The sequence below is a fragment of the Scyliorhinus canicula genome, chromosome 15 (assembly GCF_902713615.1).
Source record: "Scyliorhinus canicula chromosome 15, sScyCan1.1, whole genome shotgun sequence".
In the NCBI taxonomy this organism is placed as follows: Eukaryota; Metazoa; Chordata; class Chondrichthyes; order Carcharhiniformes; family Scyliorhinidae; genus Scyliorhinus; species Scyliorhinus canicula.
In genome coordinates, this window is record NC_052160.1 from 70,077,830 (window position 1) to 70,091,085 (window position 13,256).

General features: G+C 43.3%; 1 protein-coding gene across 1 annotated transcript in view; it reads right to left on the bottom strand.

Moving 5' to 3' along the window:
* Positions 1 to 6,466: 6,466 nt before the first annotated feature.
* Positions 6,467 to 13,256, bottom strand: part of mettl26 (methyltransferase like 26) — a 55,922-nt gene continuing 49,132 nt past the window's right edge. Inside the window, exon 6 of the mRNA XM_038820439.1 lies at positions 6,467 to 8,246. Coding sequence (XP_038676367.1) covers positions 8,190 to 8,246 — 57 coding nt within the window. The 3' untranslated portion in view covers positions 6,467 to 8,189. The remainder of the gene's footprint in view (positions 8,247 to 13,256) is intronic.

The window sequence follows — 13,256 nt, forward strand, 5'->3', positions numbered from 1 at the left end:
TCCGCCCCGTTGATGCTGACAGGGGTGTACAGTACTTTGCTTCCTGAAGTCAATGACCAGCTCTTTAGTTTTGCTGGCATTGAGGGAGAGATTGTTGTCGTTACACCACCACCAGGTTCTCTATCTCCCTCCTGTATTCTGACTCGTCGTTATTCGAGATCCGGCCCACTATGGTCGTATCGTCAGCAAACTTGTAGATGGAGTTGGAACCAAGTTTTGCCACGCAGTCGTGTGTGTACAGGGAGTAGAGTAGGGGGCTAAGTACGCAGCCTTGCGGGGCACCGATATTGAGGACTATTGAGGAGGTTTTGGTGTTCATTCTTACTGATTTCAGTGTTTTCGGTAAAATTGGTGGAAAGAACTTTAGGCAGGAATTACCTACTTCAATCCATTGGTACATTTTTTGTAGTTGAAGTGAATGCGCCAGCCAAATAGTTGCTATTTGCTTTCTGTAGTGCATTACCAGCCTGATCAACTTATGTCAGTTTAATGAAAAGACACATATTGCCAATGGATTTGGGAGGATATGTTAAAGAAGTGAAACTCCACAGCAGAAGGCTGAAGTGTTGGCAATAACGAGTGTCCGCAGTTATATGGTAACTAATGTATTGGAATGCCCAAGCACGGCTACACAGGAGCAATATCAAACTTTGGCATCAATCCACATATCAGAGCAGGTGCCCAAAGCGAGATTGGCATTTTCAAGGTGAACGTTAAATCCAGAGTTTAGGCATTGCAGATTTGAAGGCATGCCTGTCAATGGTTGAGCAATAATGGGCAATAGGCCAGAAATAGAGAAACATAGAGATGTCAATGAGGTGCAAGGCTGAAGAAAATAACAGATTTGAAAACAAGGATACCTTGTGGAAATGCAAATGATCAAAATTGGCTGAGAAATGAGGCCAGTGAATTCTTTTGTAAAAATAATTGGACTCTTCAAGTGCACTTCCACATTCCACTTACCATATAAAGTCGACATATTTTTATATATTTACATTCTGCATTAATAACAAAAATAGAATTTTCAGGTGACATTAAAAGGAAAATCTAATACTGTCCCATGCACAACATGATGTATAATCAATCCATCCTTACATATTTTTATTATTTATTATGAGATGTGAGCATTGCTGGTTAAGCCAGCATTTGTTGCTAATCCCTAAATGCCCTTGAGAAGATGGTGGTGAACTGCCTTTCTTGAACCACTGCTCTCCACCTGGTGGTACACCCACAATGCTGATGGGAGGTTCTCGGATTTTGACCAAGTAACTGAATAAATGGTGATATAGTTCCACATTAGGATGGTGTGTAGTTGAAGGGAACTTGCAGATGTGGTGTTCCCATGTCCTAGGGGTGGCACAGTAGTCAACACTGCAGACTCAGTGCCAGGGACCCGGCTTGGATGACTGGAATTTTGTACATTCTCCCCGTGTCGTCTCCGGTTTCTTCTCACAATCCAAAGATGTGCAGGTCAGATGGGCAAATAGGGTTACAGGGATTGGATGGATGAGTGGGCCCAGGAAAGCTACTCTTTCAGAGGGCTGGTGTAGACTCAATGGACCAAATGGCCGCCTTCACTAAGCATTCTATAGGTGGTAGAGGTTGTGCATTTGGAAGGTGCTCTTCAGGAACCTTGCCGGGCTGCTCCACTACACGCTGTGTTTTGCTGGTGGAATTTATATTTAAGGTGCTAAATGGGGTGCTAATTGAGCAGGCTGTTTTGTCTGAGGTGCTGAGCTTTGAGTATTGTTAGAGCTCCATTCATTCAGGCAAGTGGTGATTATTTTAATGTAGTATTTGAAAGGGAGAGTAGAACATCACTTAAGGGTGAGGACCTTAAATTATAAAATGCCAAAGTGGTTACCACAATGGGATTGTAAAATAATTTGTTGCAGTGTGCAAATTTTAAAAAAACTTTCATAGCCAGGGATATTCTAAGGTTTTTTGTGACCAATGAATTATTTTTGAAATGTTGTCACTATTGTTGAATTGGTAAATGTGGCAAAGTGTTTCAACAAAAATAAAACATACAGTGCAAGAAGGAGGCCATTCGACCCATCGAGTCTGCACCGACCCACTTAAACCCTCACTTCCCCCCTATCCCCGTAACCCAATAATCTCTCCTAGAGTTTTTTCTTTTGGACACTAAGGGCAATTTATCATGGCCAATCCACCTAACTTGCACGTCTTTGGACTGTGGGAGAAAACCGGAACACAATGAGGAAACCCACGCAGACATGGGGAGAACGTGCAGACTCTGCACAGTGACGGGGAATCGAACTTGGGACCCTGGTGTTGTGCAGCCACAGTGCTAGCCACTTGTGCTTCCCAGTTTGTCCCCAGTAACACCGATGAGATTAACCAGTGACTGCATTTTAGAGAGAACTTCCTGGTTTGAAGAAAGTGTCTTGAAGTCTTTATTTATCTATCTGAATAGGCTTGGTCTAATCCAACAATTAATACCTCTGCCAGTGCTGCATTTTCTCATTATTATACTGGCGATAACTCCAGAGATTGCATGCTCAAGTCCTGGATCCAATTCGAAAAGAAAAAAAATGCTACCACTCAGTAAAGCTATCAGTTTAATCTCAACACCATGAACAACTGTCCAAGACATGACATCTGACTATGACTATAAAGCACACAACTTGCAATTCTTTTAAATTTTTGATTTCATAGTTGCATACCATTTCACAGAAGCACACCGCATTTTAATCTAAATGTTAAAGAACAACGGTCTTCATGCTGGCACATCCCTTTGATGATAAAACAATGCACATAAGTTGTGAATGGAAGAATGTTTATTAGGGTTGGCTTTTTTAACAAGATTCTTAGGGATGTACATGTCACTGGTAAGACTGTCATTCATTGTCCATCCCTAGCCATGTTGCTGGTGTGTTTCTTGAACTACTACAGCCTGGTGATGGAGGTGCTGCCACAATGCTCTTAGGAATTTGAACAGTCCCCTATACTGAGCAACAATGGAAAAATGGTGATGGATATTCAGGTCAGTATGGTGTTTAATGGGTAACAGTCTGCTGACTGTGTCCTTTTAAGTGAAGAAGGCCATAGGTTTAAGACATGTTAAAGTAGCCCTGGTGAATTGTCACAGTACACCTTGATGTCCTGCAAGCATGATAAACATGCATTGTGGAGTAAAAGCAGATGAGTGAAACAGAGTTAACAGTTTAGTGATCTTTCATCAGTTCTGGTGAAGGGTCATAATCAATCTGAAACATTAACTCTGTTTCTCTCCACAGCTGTTGGCTGACTTGTAGAATACCTCCAGCAATTTCTGTATATTTCAGGATTCCAGCACCTGCAGTATTTTGTTTTTGTCCATGTTGTTGAGTGTTACTGCTGCATTCATCCAGGAGGTATTCTATCACACCCCTGCAGGGTGGTGAAGAGGATTAGAATATCAGCAGCTCAACCACTTGCTGCAGAATACCTAACCTCGGACCTGCTTTTGTGGCCACGGGACTATTCGCATGATCCCATTGAGTTGCATTGAGTACTCATTCCCTCCAGAGATGATGGGATTTCTAAAAATGAATGTGTGGGATATGGGTGTCACCATCTAAGCAGCACCTGTTGCCCATTCCTAATAGTCCTTTAGGTGGTGGTGAGCTGCCTTCTTAAACCATTGCTGTCCTTGAGATGTTGGCACACAACAGTGCTGTTTGGGAGGGAGTACCAGGATTTTGACCCAGTGACAGTGAAGGAATGGCGGCTGCATTTATCCAAATCAGGATGGTGAGTGACTTGGAAGGAAACTTCTAGGTGGTGGTGTTCCCATGTATCTACTTCTAGATAGTAGCCATTGTGGGTTTGGGAAGTGCGTTCTGAGGAGCCTTAGTACGGTCTTGCAGTATGTCTTGTAGATGGTACAGTGTGTATCAGTTGTGGGGGGTGTGAATATTTGTGGATGGGATGTCAATCATGCTGGTTACTTTGTTTTGGATGCTGTTGAGCTTCTTGAGTGTTGTTGGAGCTGCACTTATCCAGTCAAGTGGAAATTATTTCTCCACACTCCTATCTTGTGTCATCTAGCTGGTGGACAAGCCTTGGGGAGTCAGGTGAGATATATGCCGCAGAATTCCTAGCCTCCAACGTACTTTTGTAAAAACACTATTTTATATGGTTAGTCCAGTTCAGTTTCTGGTCAATGGTAACCCCCCCTGCCGGGATGTTGCTAGCAGGGGATTCAGCAATGATACTGACATTGAATATCAAGGGGGCAATGTTTAGATGATCTCTTGTTGGAGATGGTCATTGCCTGACATTTGTATGACACAAATGGTACTTGCTACTTATCAGCCCAAGTCTGGATGTTGTGCAAGGCATGGGCATGGAGTGTTTCATTATCTGAGGAATTGGGAATGGAGTTTTTAACCACTATGTACTAATTTATGAACAACTCTATTTCTGATAATTGATGGATGGAAGATCTTTCATGAAGTAGCTGAGGACACTAACTGGAGAATTCCCGTCAGTGTTCTTGTGTAGAAATAATGTTCCTCCAATGACTATGACTATCTTCCTTTGTGTCAGGAATGATTCCAGCCACTTGAGATCTTCCACCAGATCTACATTGACTTACAATTTAACATGGTTAAACTCCCTGAATGTTGCCTCCATTTCAAGGACATTCACTTTCAAATTACACATAATCCTGGTGTAACTGAGCATTACGGAGTAGAGTGTTGATGAATGTGAGCTGTTCAATAGCACTGTTGATGACTCCCATCACATTGCTGTTGACGCCTAACTACTTTTTGCCGAAAAAGAAAACTCGCGGAAAAGCTCATCTTCAGTTAGATTGCCTTCTGGTATACTCTAACAGATTTGGTCAAGGGGAAAAAGATCAAATCAAGTCACCCAGACAGATGTAAACGTTATTAGAACTTGTGAATAGTTGTTAAGTTGTCAGAAACCATCATGTCCGATGCTTAATAAGTGTGACACTGCCTAGCTTAAAAAAAGTCATTGATCCAGTAGAAAGTCCGCAAAATCAGATGCCCATTTTTTCAGTCTATTACCAGCTGGTCAGCATACTAGAGAAAAAAGCTGTATGTAGTTCAGATGACAATTTGAATGTTTATTTCCTAGACATATAATGGATAAAAATCCCCTAAAATTCACCCAATGTTTTGAGGCACTGATAAGAAGTACACAGTGGGACCCTTCCCTAAATTCCAAAGGACCACAGGACAAAGACAAGGCCAGATTATCATGGACCAGATTGGAACCAAACATGGAAAAGGAAAAGGAAAACAGCAGGGTAGCATGGTGGTTAGCATAAATGCTTCACAGCTCCAGGGTCCCAGGTTCGATTCCCGGCTGGGTCACTGTCTGTGTGGAGTCTGCACGTCCTCCCCCTGTGTGCGTGGGTTTCCTCCGGGTGCTCCGGTTTCCTCCCACAGTCCAAAGATGTGCGGGTTAGGTGGATTGGCCATGCTAAATTGCCCGTAGTGTCCTAATAAAAAGTAAGGTTAAGGGGGGGGTTGTTGGGTTACGGGTATAGGGTGGATACGTGGGTTTGAGTAGGGTGATCATGGCTCGGCACAACATTGAGGGCCGAAGGGTCTGTTCTGTGCTGTACTGTTCTATGTTCTATGGGGCACCAACACAGAATGACCATTGGAAAACATGCTCCAAGGTCCCAACTCCATTCCTGTCCTAATGAGGGTGAAGCGGGTCCCAGAACCCACATGCCCATTTGACAAATGAAACTGAAAGAACTGTGGCCTCATTAGGAACCCGTCCCGGGTAAGTTTTTAAAAAATGTCCATGGAGGCGGTCCTAACTTTAGCAGTTATTGGGTTCATGGAGGCGGGAAGAGTTTAAAAGGAAAATTAAATGGTTTTGCCTCCATGAAATACAGCCATGAGTTGCATCTGTGTTCAGAGTGCTGAGGGTGGAAGAAATTACCCTATAAACAATAGGTTTTTGCCAGATTGTCACTTCTGCCAATGGGCAAGCTGTCAAGTAAAAGATCAACATTGCAAATGGTATGAGTTTTTAAAAATGTTAATCTAATGAATAAAAAGCTAGAGTATATTTCACATTATTAAAAGGGTGGCCTAAAATGATAACCAAGTGTTTAATCTTTTCCTTGCACTTTTTTGTATTCAGTCTAGATATCCACTGCGATAGCAGTTTTGAATTCTGTTTTTTCACACAGTTTTATGGGCTCTTGGCTGAAATCATAGAATTTACAGTGCTGAAGAAGGCAATTCAGCCCATCGCGTCTGAACCGGCCCTTGTAAAGAGCACCCTACTTAAGCCCACACCTCTACCCTATCCCAATAACCACACTCAACCTTTTGGACACTAAGGGGCAATTTATCATGGCCAATCCACCTAACCTGCACATTTTTGGACTGTGGGAGAAAACCGGAGCACCCGGAGGAAACCCACGCAGACACGGGGAGAAAATACAAACTCCACACAGTCACCTGAGGCCAGAATTGAACCCCAGTCCCTGGAGCTGTGAGGCAGCAGTGCTAACCACTGTGCCACATTGAGGAGTCGGTTTGTTTACTCAACCCATTCAAACTGTTCCAACTGTTACAATAGCATTCGAGTTCTGGTCATAAATTGGAAATAGTGCGGTCGGTGAGTGCAAGGGTGTGGGCTAGGTTCTTGATTAATAAGGGGATCAGGGGTTATGGGGAGAAGGCAGGAGAATGGGGATGAGAAAATATCAGCCATGATTGAATGGCAGAGCAGACTCAATGGATCATGTGGCCTAATTCTGCTCCTATGTCTTCTGGTCTTCTGGATTGAGGGGGTTGAATGCGAAGGCGTGGGGGAGAGTGCAATGGTGAGGGGTGAAGGGGCTGGATGAGGTTAGGTATTGCAATGACACAACTGTATTTCGATAAGCATGGATTGCATTAGATGTACTGTGGTAAGGGTTTTTGGGAACAAAGGCAGGCTGTTAACCTACCCCCTCTGGAGATGGCCTACCTTTAGTGGCAGGCCCATCTGCAGGCCAGGACCCCTGGAAGATATAATCTGACCAGGATGGGATTATAAGGGTGGGATTAATTCTGTCACCCACCTCCAACTTCCAGCATGAAAATCCAACCCAAGTTCTTAGTGGGAACAATGGCAAGCACTCATTATTTGGCAGGAAATCGAACAGTAACTTCAAGTAGATACATGCACGGAAATTCAGTAATAGCCGTCTTATTGGCCCTGCTGCGCCACAGACCACATCATAACAGTAGCTCACCGATAGACTCAGCATTAAATCCAGATAAGGGCATGAGATTAGTGTACTTATCCACTAGTTATTCACTTAACAGACCATCACAAAGTAGTGCTGGTCCATTCAGGTGCAGACTGTGAGCTGTACCTCTCTGCTGCGCAGCTATAGATCTGTGAGCAGCAGGTTGTTGCAGGTAATGATTCCTTTATAAGTGCATTTTACAAATATCATAAACATGGTCACAGTACGGTAACAATCAAAGGCACTCCGTTAAATGAACGATAGTTAGCTTTCCTTCAAGATTTTCATCAATATGTACAACTCTGGGTTAAGTTACCGTCAAGCTGTATAAATATACACCACATAAAATGCACAGAAAATAACAGCCAAAACCCACACACACAGCATATTCCAAGTTAACAATAAACATATGCTGTATAAAGCGATTTGAATTCCTCTTTTAAAAAGTTACTCCTGTCTAACAGCACTGGAAAACCCTTTGGAACCAGTCAATGCCAAGGTCTCGATATACAACTTTCAATAGAGAAACGGGGCTGAGGTGGTGATTTTCTTCCAACTCATGATTCGCTTGACCCGAAAAGGGGGGGGGGGGGGGTTCTACATTAAAACTGCTCCTCAAACACACCCCTTTTACAGTTAAGACAATTTAATTCAAATCCAGTGAAAATAATTAATTTTACTGTAGTTCCAAAGCATAAAGCAAAGGGTTTAACTAATCATTTTCGATGCTTGGATAAATTGTTCAGTAGAAGAAAAACTTCCACCCAGTTAACCTTAATGCAAGTTATCTCTTTGGTTTAGTCAAGAGAGAACTTGTTAAAAGAGGTTTAACAGCATCAGTACAGATTGTTACAATAATTATGAGTAGATTGTTACAATAATTCTGAGTTAAACATTACAGTTCCTCCCTGCGTTGAGCTATGGAATTGTAGAGAGGTGGAAGGCTCTGCTATACACTTGACCTTTTCTGGAAGATCAGGCATTTATTATTAGCAGGCATGTCAACCTGAGAACAAAGCACAATACTGTTAATGCACGGAGGTTGCCGAGTGACCCCTGCTGACTTTTCAGCAGTATTACCACAAAATCAGCCACAAACCCTGGAACTTTCACAATGTACAGTCTGACTAAACGATTTCAACACATTCCTCATTTTGTTTGAAATGCTGCCTCGATTTAACTCTTATAACTACATTTTGCCAATGTGCCATTCTATGAATCAACAAGTAATAAAACAGACAGTAAGGGAGTCAGCAATTTATCCCTTGACATGTTTCCCCCACAACTGACCTTTAAGCAAAATTTTGGAATACTTGTTTTTTTTTAAATTAGTATTTATTTACAATCTGGTGAGATTCACAATGAATTTTGATCGATCCTCAATACAAAGCATTCTTTGATTCTGAGTCATCAGATGAAGAGAGAATATGTGATTGTCCAGATAGTGGTGGGGAACTGGTGTAGCTCAGTTGGTGGGGCAGCTGGTTTATGACGCCAACAGCTTGAGTTCAATTTCCATACTGGCTGAAGTGATACATGAAGACCCTGCCTTCTCAACCTCACCCCTCACGTGAGCGGTGGTGACCCTCGGGTTAAATCACCCCAGTCAGCTCTCTCCCCCTCAAAGGGGAAAGCTGCCTCTGGTCCTCTGGGACTATGGCGACTTTCATTGTAAGTGGTGGGAATCAAGAGAAAATGGATTAATGACATTTTCATTGTCTTCAAATGAGGTCTTAAGAGGAAAGCCACACAGATTGGAAATCAGAATGCTGTTTGTTTTTCCCATTAACACACAAGGCATTTTTCCATGTGTGCTAGCATGTCTGATACAAGTGCAGAATATAAAGTACAGTTGGACACACTCTGTTCAAGGTACATTGATTTAAAGTACAGAGCTGGGCCAATATCTACAGCACCAAAACAGGCTCTTCAGTCCAACCAATCCACATGATCCTCCTCCCACCTTGCTTCATCTAACCCTAGCAACCTTTCATTAATTTCTCATTATCTTTATCTTGTTTCCCCTTAAATGTATCAATGTCATTCACCTCGATATGCCTTGTGGTAGCACGTTTCATTCCAGCCACTCTCTGGGTAAAGGAGCTTCCTCCTGAATTTCTCCCTTACTCTATTATTAGTTCCACATGGGCAGTTGGCCAGAGTTGAAAGGCCACTTCTGCCCTTCCCACTCTTATCAACCCCTCTTTTTTTTTCTTTCAAAATGTAACTTGTATTTACTTTATAAAAAGAAGTGAAGTTAGAATGAGGAAACTCTCCGTCTACATTTCACTCTTCTATTTTGCACCTGTTCATGACAGGAGACGCCATCAGGTCCTGATCTGCCACGTTAAAAAAAGACCCCACAGTTTCAGGCAGGTGCGCTTGCAGCCTGTTTAGAAAGGCAGGTTAAAATTGACGACAGCGAACAGAACTCAGCAGAAAATCAGTAAGTGGACGAGTTAATTTTAATGGCGTCTCTATATGCCCAGTTTCCGCCAGATCGCAAAAGGTGAAGTGACAGTGAACTAATCTATTGAGAAATCTAGTATATTATTTTAACATGACCAATAAGTCTTAGTGAATGAGGAATAAGAGGGTTACATGCACTTTACATGAGCTCACAGAGTCAAGTGACATTATGGTGCATAACGTGTATAGAAAAGAATGAGAGAAGGCCTGTCTTAATCCAGACATGTTGCACTCACAACATCACTGACTCATAGAACATAGAACATGCAGTGCAGGAAGCCATTCATCCCATCGAGTCTGCATCAACCCACTTAAGCCCTCACTTCCACCCTATCCCCGTGACCCAATAACCCCTCCTAACCTTTTTGGTCACTAAGGACAATTTATCGTGGCCAATCCACCTAACCTCCGCGTCTTTGGACTGTGGGAGGAAACCCACGCAGACACAGGGAGAGCGTGCAGACTCCGCACAGACAGTGACCTGGCGGGGAATCGAACCTGGGACCCTGGTGCTGTGAAGCCACAGTGCTATCCACTTGTGTTACAGTGCTGCCCCGGCAATGAATGACATAATCTCCTATGATGATATTCATCCCTTTTAAAATGAAGGGAAAGTGTTCACGTTTTTAACAAATACAGAATACATTACTACAACAGTTTAGGCCCAGCTTTTAAAGCAACATAAAATTAATCATTCTGAAGGGAGCATTCTGAAAGGGGATTTGAAGTTGTCCATTTGATCTAATCGTTCAGCTTCCCGTTAAATCCAAAATTTGTTTGCATCTACATATTTATTAAATAAGTTCAGTATTCTGTCCATCCCTAGTTACCCTAGAGAAGGTGCTGGTTAGTTGCCTTCTTGAATTGCTGTAGTCCCCGAGGTGTAGGTGCACCCATAGTCCTGTTAGGGAGGGATTTCTAGGATTTTGACCCAGCGACAGTGAAAATACAGGGATATATTTCCCAGTCAGGACGGTGAGTGTCTTGGTGTGGAACATCCTGGTATTCCCAGGTATCTGCTGCCCTTGTCCTTCCAGATGGTGATTGTCATGGGTTTGGAAGATGATGTCTCAGGAGCCTTGATGAGTTCCTGCAGTGCATCTTATAAATGGTAAACAGTGCTGCTACTGTACGCGCTAGTGGAGGAAGTAAATGTTTGTGCCAATCAAACCTTTTCTTGATGGTGCTGAGCTTCTTGAGTATTGAAGCTGCACTCTCCCAGGCAAATGGAGAGTACGCCAACAAATTCCAAACTTGTGCCTTGTAGATGTGGACAGGCTATGGGACGTCATGAGGTGAGTTGCTCACCACAGGAGTACCAGCCTTTGACCTGCTCTGGTAGCCACGATATTTATATGACTAGTGCAGTTTCTGGTCAATGGTAACCCCAAAGATGTTGATAGTTGCGGATTCAGTGATGGTAATGCCATTGAATATCAAGGGGCGAAGTTAGATTGTCTCTTTTTGGAAATGGTCTTTGCCTGACACTTGTTTGGTACGTATGTTGCTTGCCACTTATCTGCCCAAGATTGAATATTGTCCAGGTCTTGTTGCATTTTCACAGGGATTGCTTCAATATCTGAGGAGTCACAAATGGTGTTGAACATTGTGCAATCATCAGTGAACATCCCCACGTCTGATCTTACATTGGGAGGAAGTTGGCTGTTGAAGCCGCTGAAGATGGTTGGGCCTTAAAATGTCACGGATGTTCGCGCACCTCAGGAGCTTGAAAGTGGGGTCTTTCTGCAGGAGACGCACCTCCGTGTGAAGGACCAGGTTAGGTTAAGGAAAGGGTAGGTTGGTCAGGTTTTCCACTCGGGGTTTGATTGGAAATCAAGGGGAGTGGCGATTTTAATGAGCAAACAAAATGGGATTTGTATGTTCGAAGGTGAGGGATCCAGGTGGGAGATACGTGATTGTGAGTGGGATGTTAGAAGGAGCACCTGTGGTGTTGATAAACGTGTATGTCGGAAATTGAGATGATGTGGGTTTTATGAGGGGGTTGCTGGCAGCAATCCCAGATTTGGCCATGCACCAGTTGATTGACCGCGAGGTTTGCTAGTGTCACATATCTAAAACATTTAGATGTTTTAAACTAGTATGGCAGGGGGTGGGTACTGGAGCAGGAGGTCATAAGGTGAAAAAATTGAGGGAGAACTAGGGAATAGGGCCAGTATGGCTCTGAGGAAGAGCAGACAGGGAGTAGCTGAAAACAACGGGACTGGTGGCCTGAAGTGCATATGTTTTAATGCAAGAAGTATAACAGGTAAGGCAGATGAACTTAAAGCTTGCATTAGTACTTGGAACTATGAAGTTGTTGCCATTACAGAGACCTGGTTGAGGGAAAGACATGATTGGCAGCTAAGCATTCCAGGATTTAGATGTTTCAGGCAGAATAGAGGGGGATGTAAAAAGGGTGAAGGAGTCGCACTACTGGTTAGGGAGAATATCACAGCTGTACTGCGGGAGGACACCTCAGAGGACAGCGAGGCAAGATGGGTAGAGATCAGGAATAAGAAGGGTGCAGTCACAATGTTGGGGGTTTACGACAGGCCACCCAACAGCGAGGAGGAGATAGAGGAGCAGATAGGTAGACAGATTTTGGAGTGGAGTAAAAGCAACAGGGTTGTTGTCATGGGAGTCTTTAACTTCCCCAATATTGACTGGGACTCACTTAGTGCTGGAGGCTTAGACGGGGCAGAGTTTGTAAGGAGCATCCAGGAGGGCTTCTTAAAACAATATGGAGATAGTCCAACTAGGGAAGGGGCTGTACTGGACCCGGTATTGGGGAATGAGCCCGGCCAGGTGGTATAAGTTTCAGTAGGGGAGCAATTCAGGAACAGTGACCACAATTCAGTAAGATTTAAAGTGCTGGTGGACAAGGATAAGAGTGATCCAAGGGCGAATCGGCTAAATTGGGGGAAGGCTGATTATAACAATATTAGGCAGGAACTGAAGAACCTAGATTGGGGGCAGATGTTTGAGGGTAAATCAACATCTGACATGTGGGAGGCTTTCAAATATCAATTGAAAGGAATTCAGGACCGGCATGTTCCTGTGAGGAAGAAGGATAAATACGGCAAATTTCTGGAACCTTGGATAACGAGAGATATTGTAGGCCTCATCAAAAAGAAAAAGGAGACATTTGTCAGGGCTAGAAGGCTGGGAACAGACGAAGCCTGTGTGGAATATAAGGAAAGTAAGAAGGAAGTTAAGCAAGGAGTCAGGAGGGCTAAAAGGGGTCACAAAAAGTCATTGGCAAATATGGTTAAGGAAAATCCCAAGGCTTTTTACACGTACATAAAAAGCAAGAGGGTAGCCAGGGAAAGGGTTGGCCCACTGAAGGGCAGGGGAAGGAATCTATGTGTGGAGCCAGAGGAAATGGGTGAGGTACTAAATGAATACTTTGCATCAGTATTCACCAAAGAAAAGGAATTGGTGGATGTTGAGTCCATAGAAGGGTGTGTAGATAACCTGGGTCATATTGACATCCAAAAAGACAAGGTGTTGGGCGTCTTGAAAAATATTAAGGTAGATAAGTCCCCAG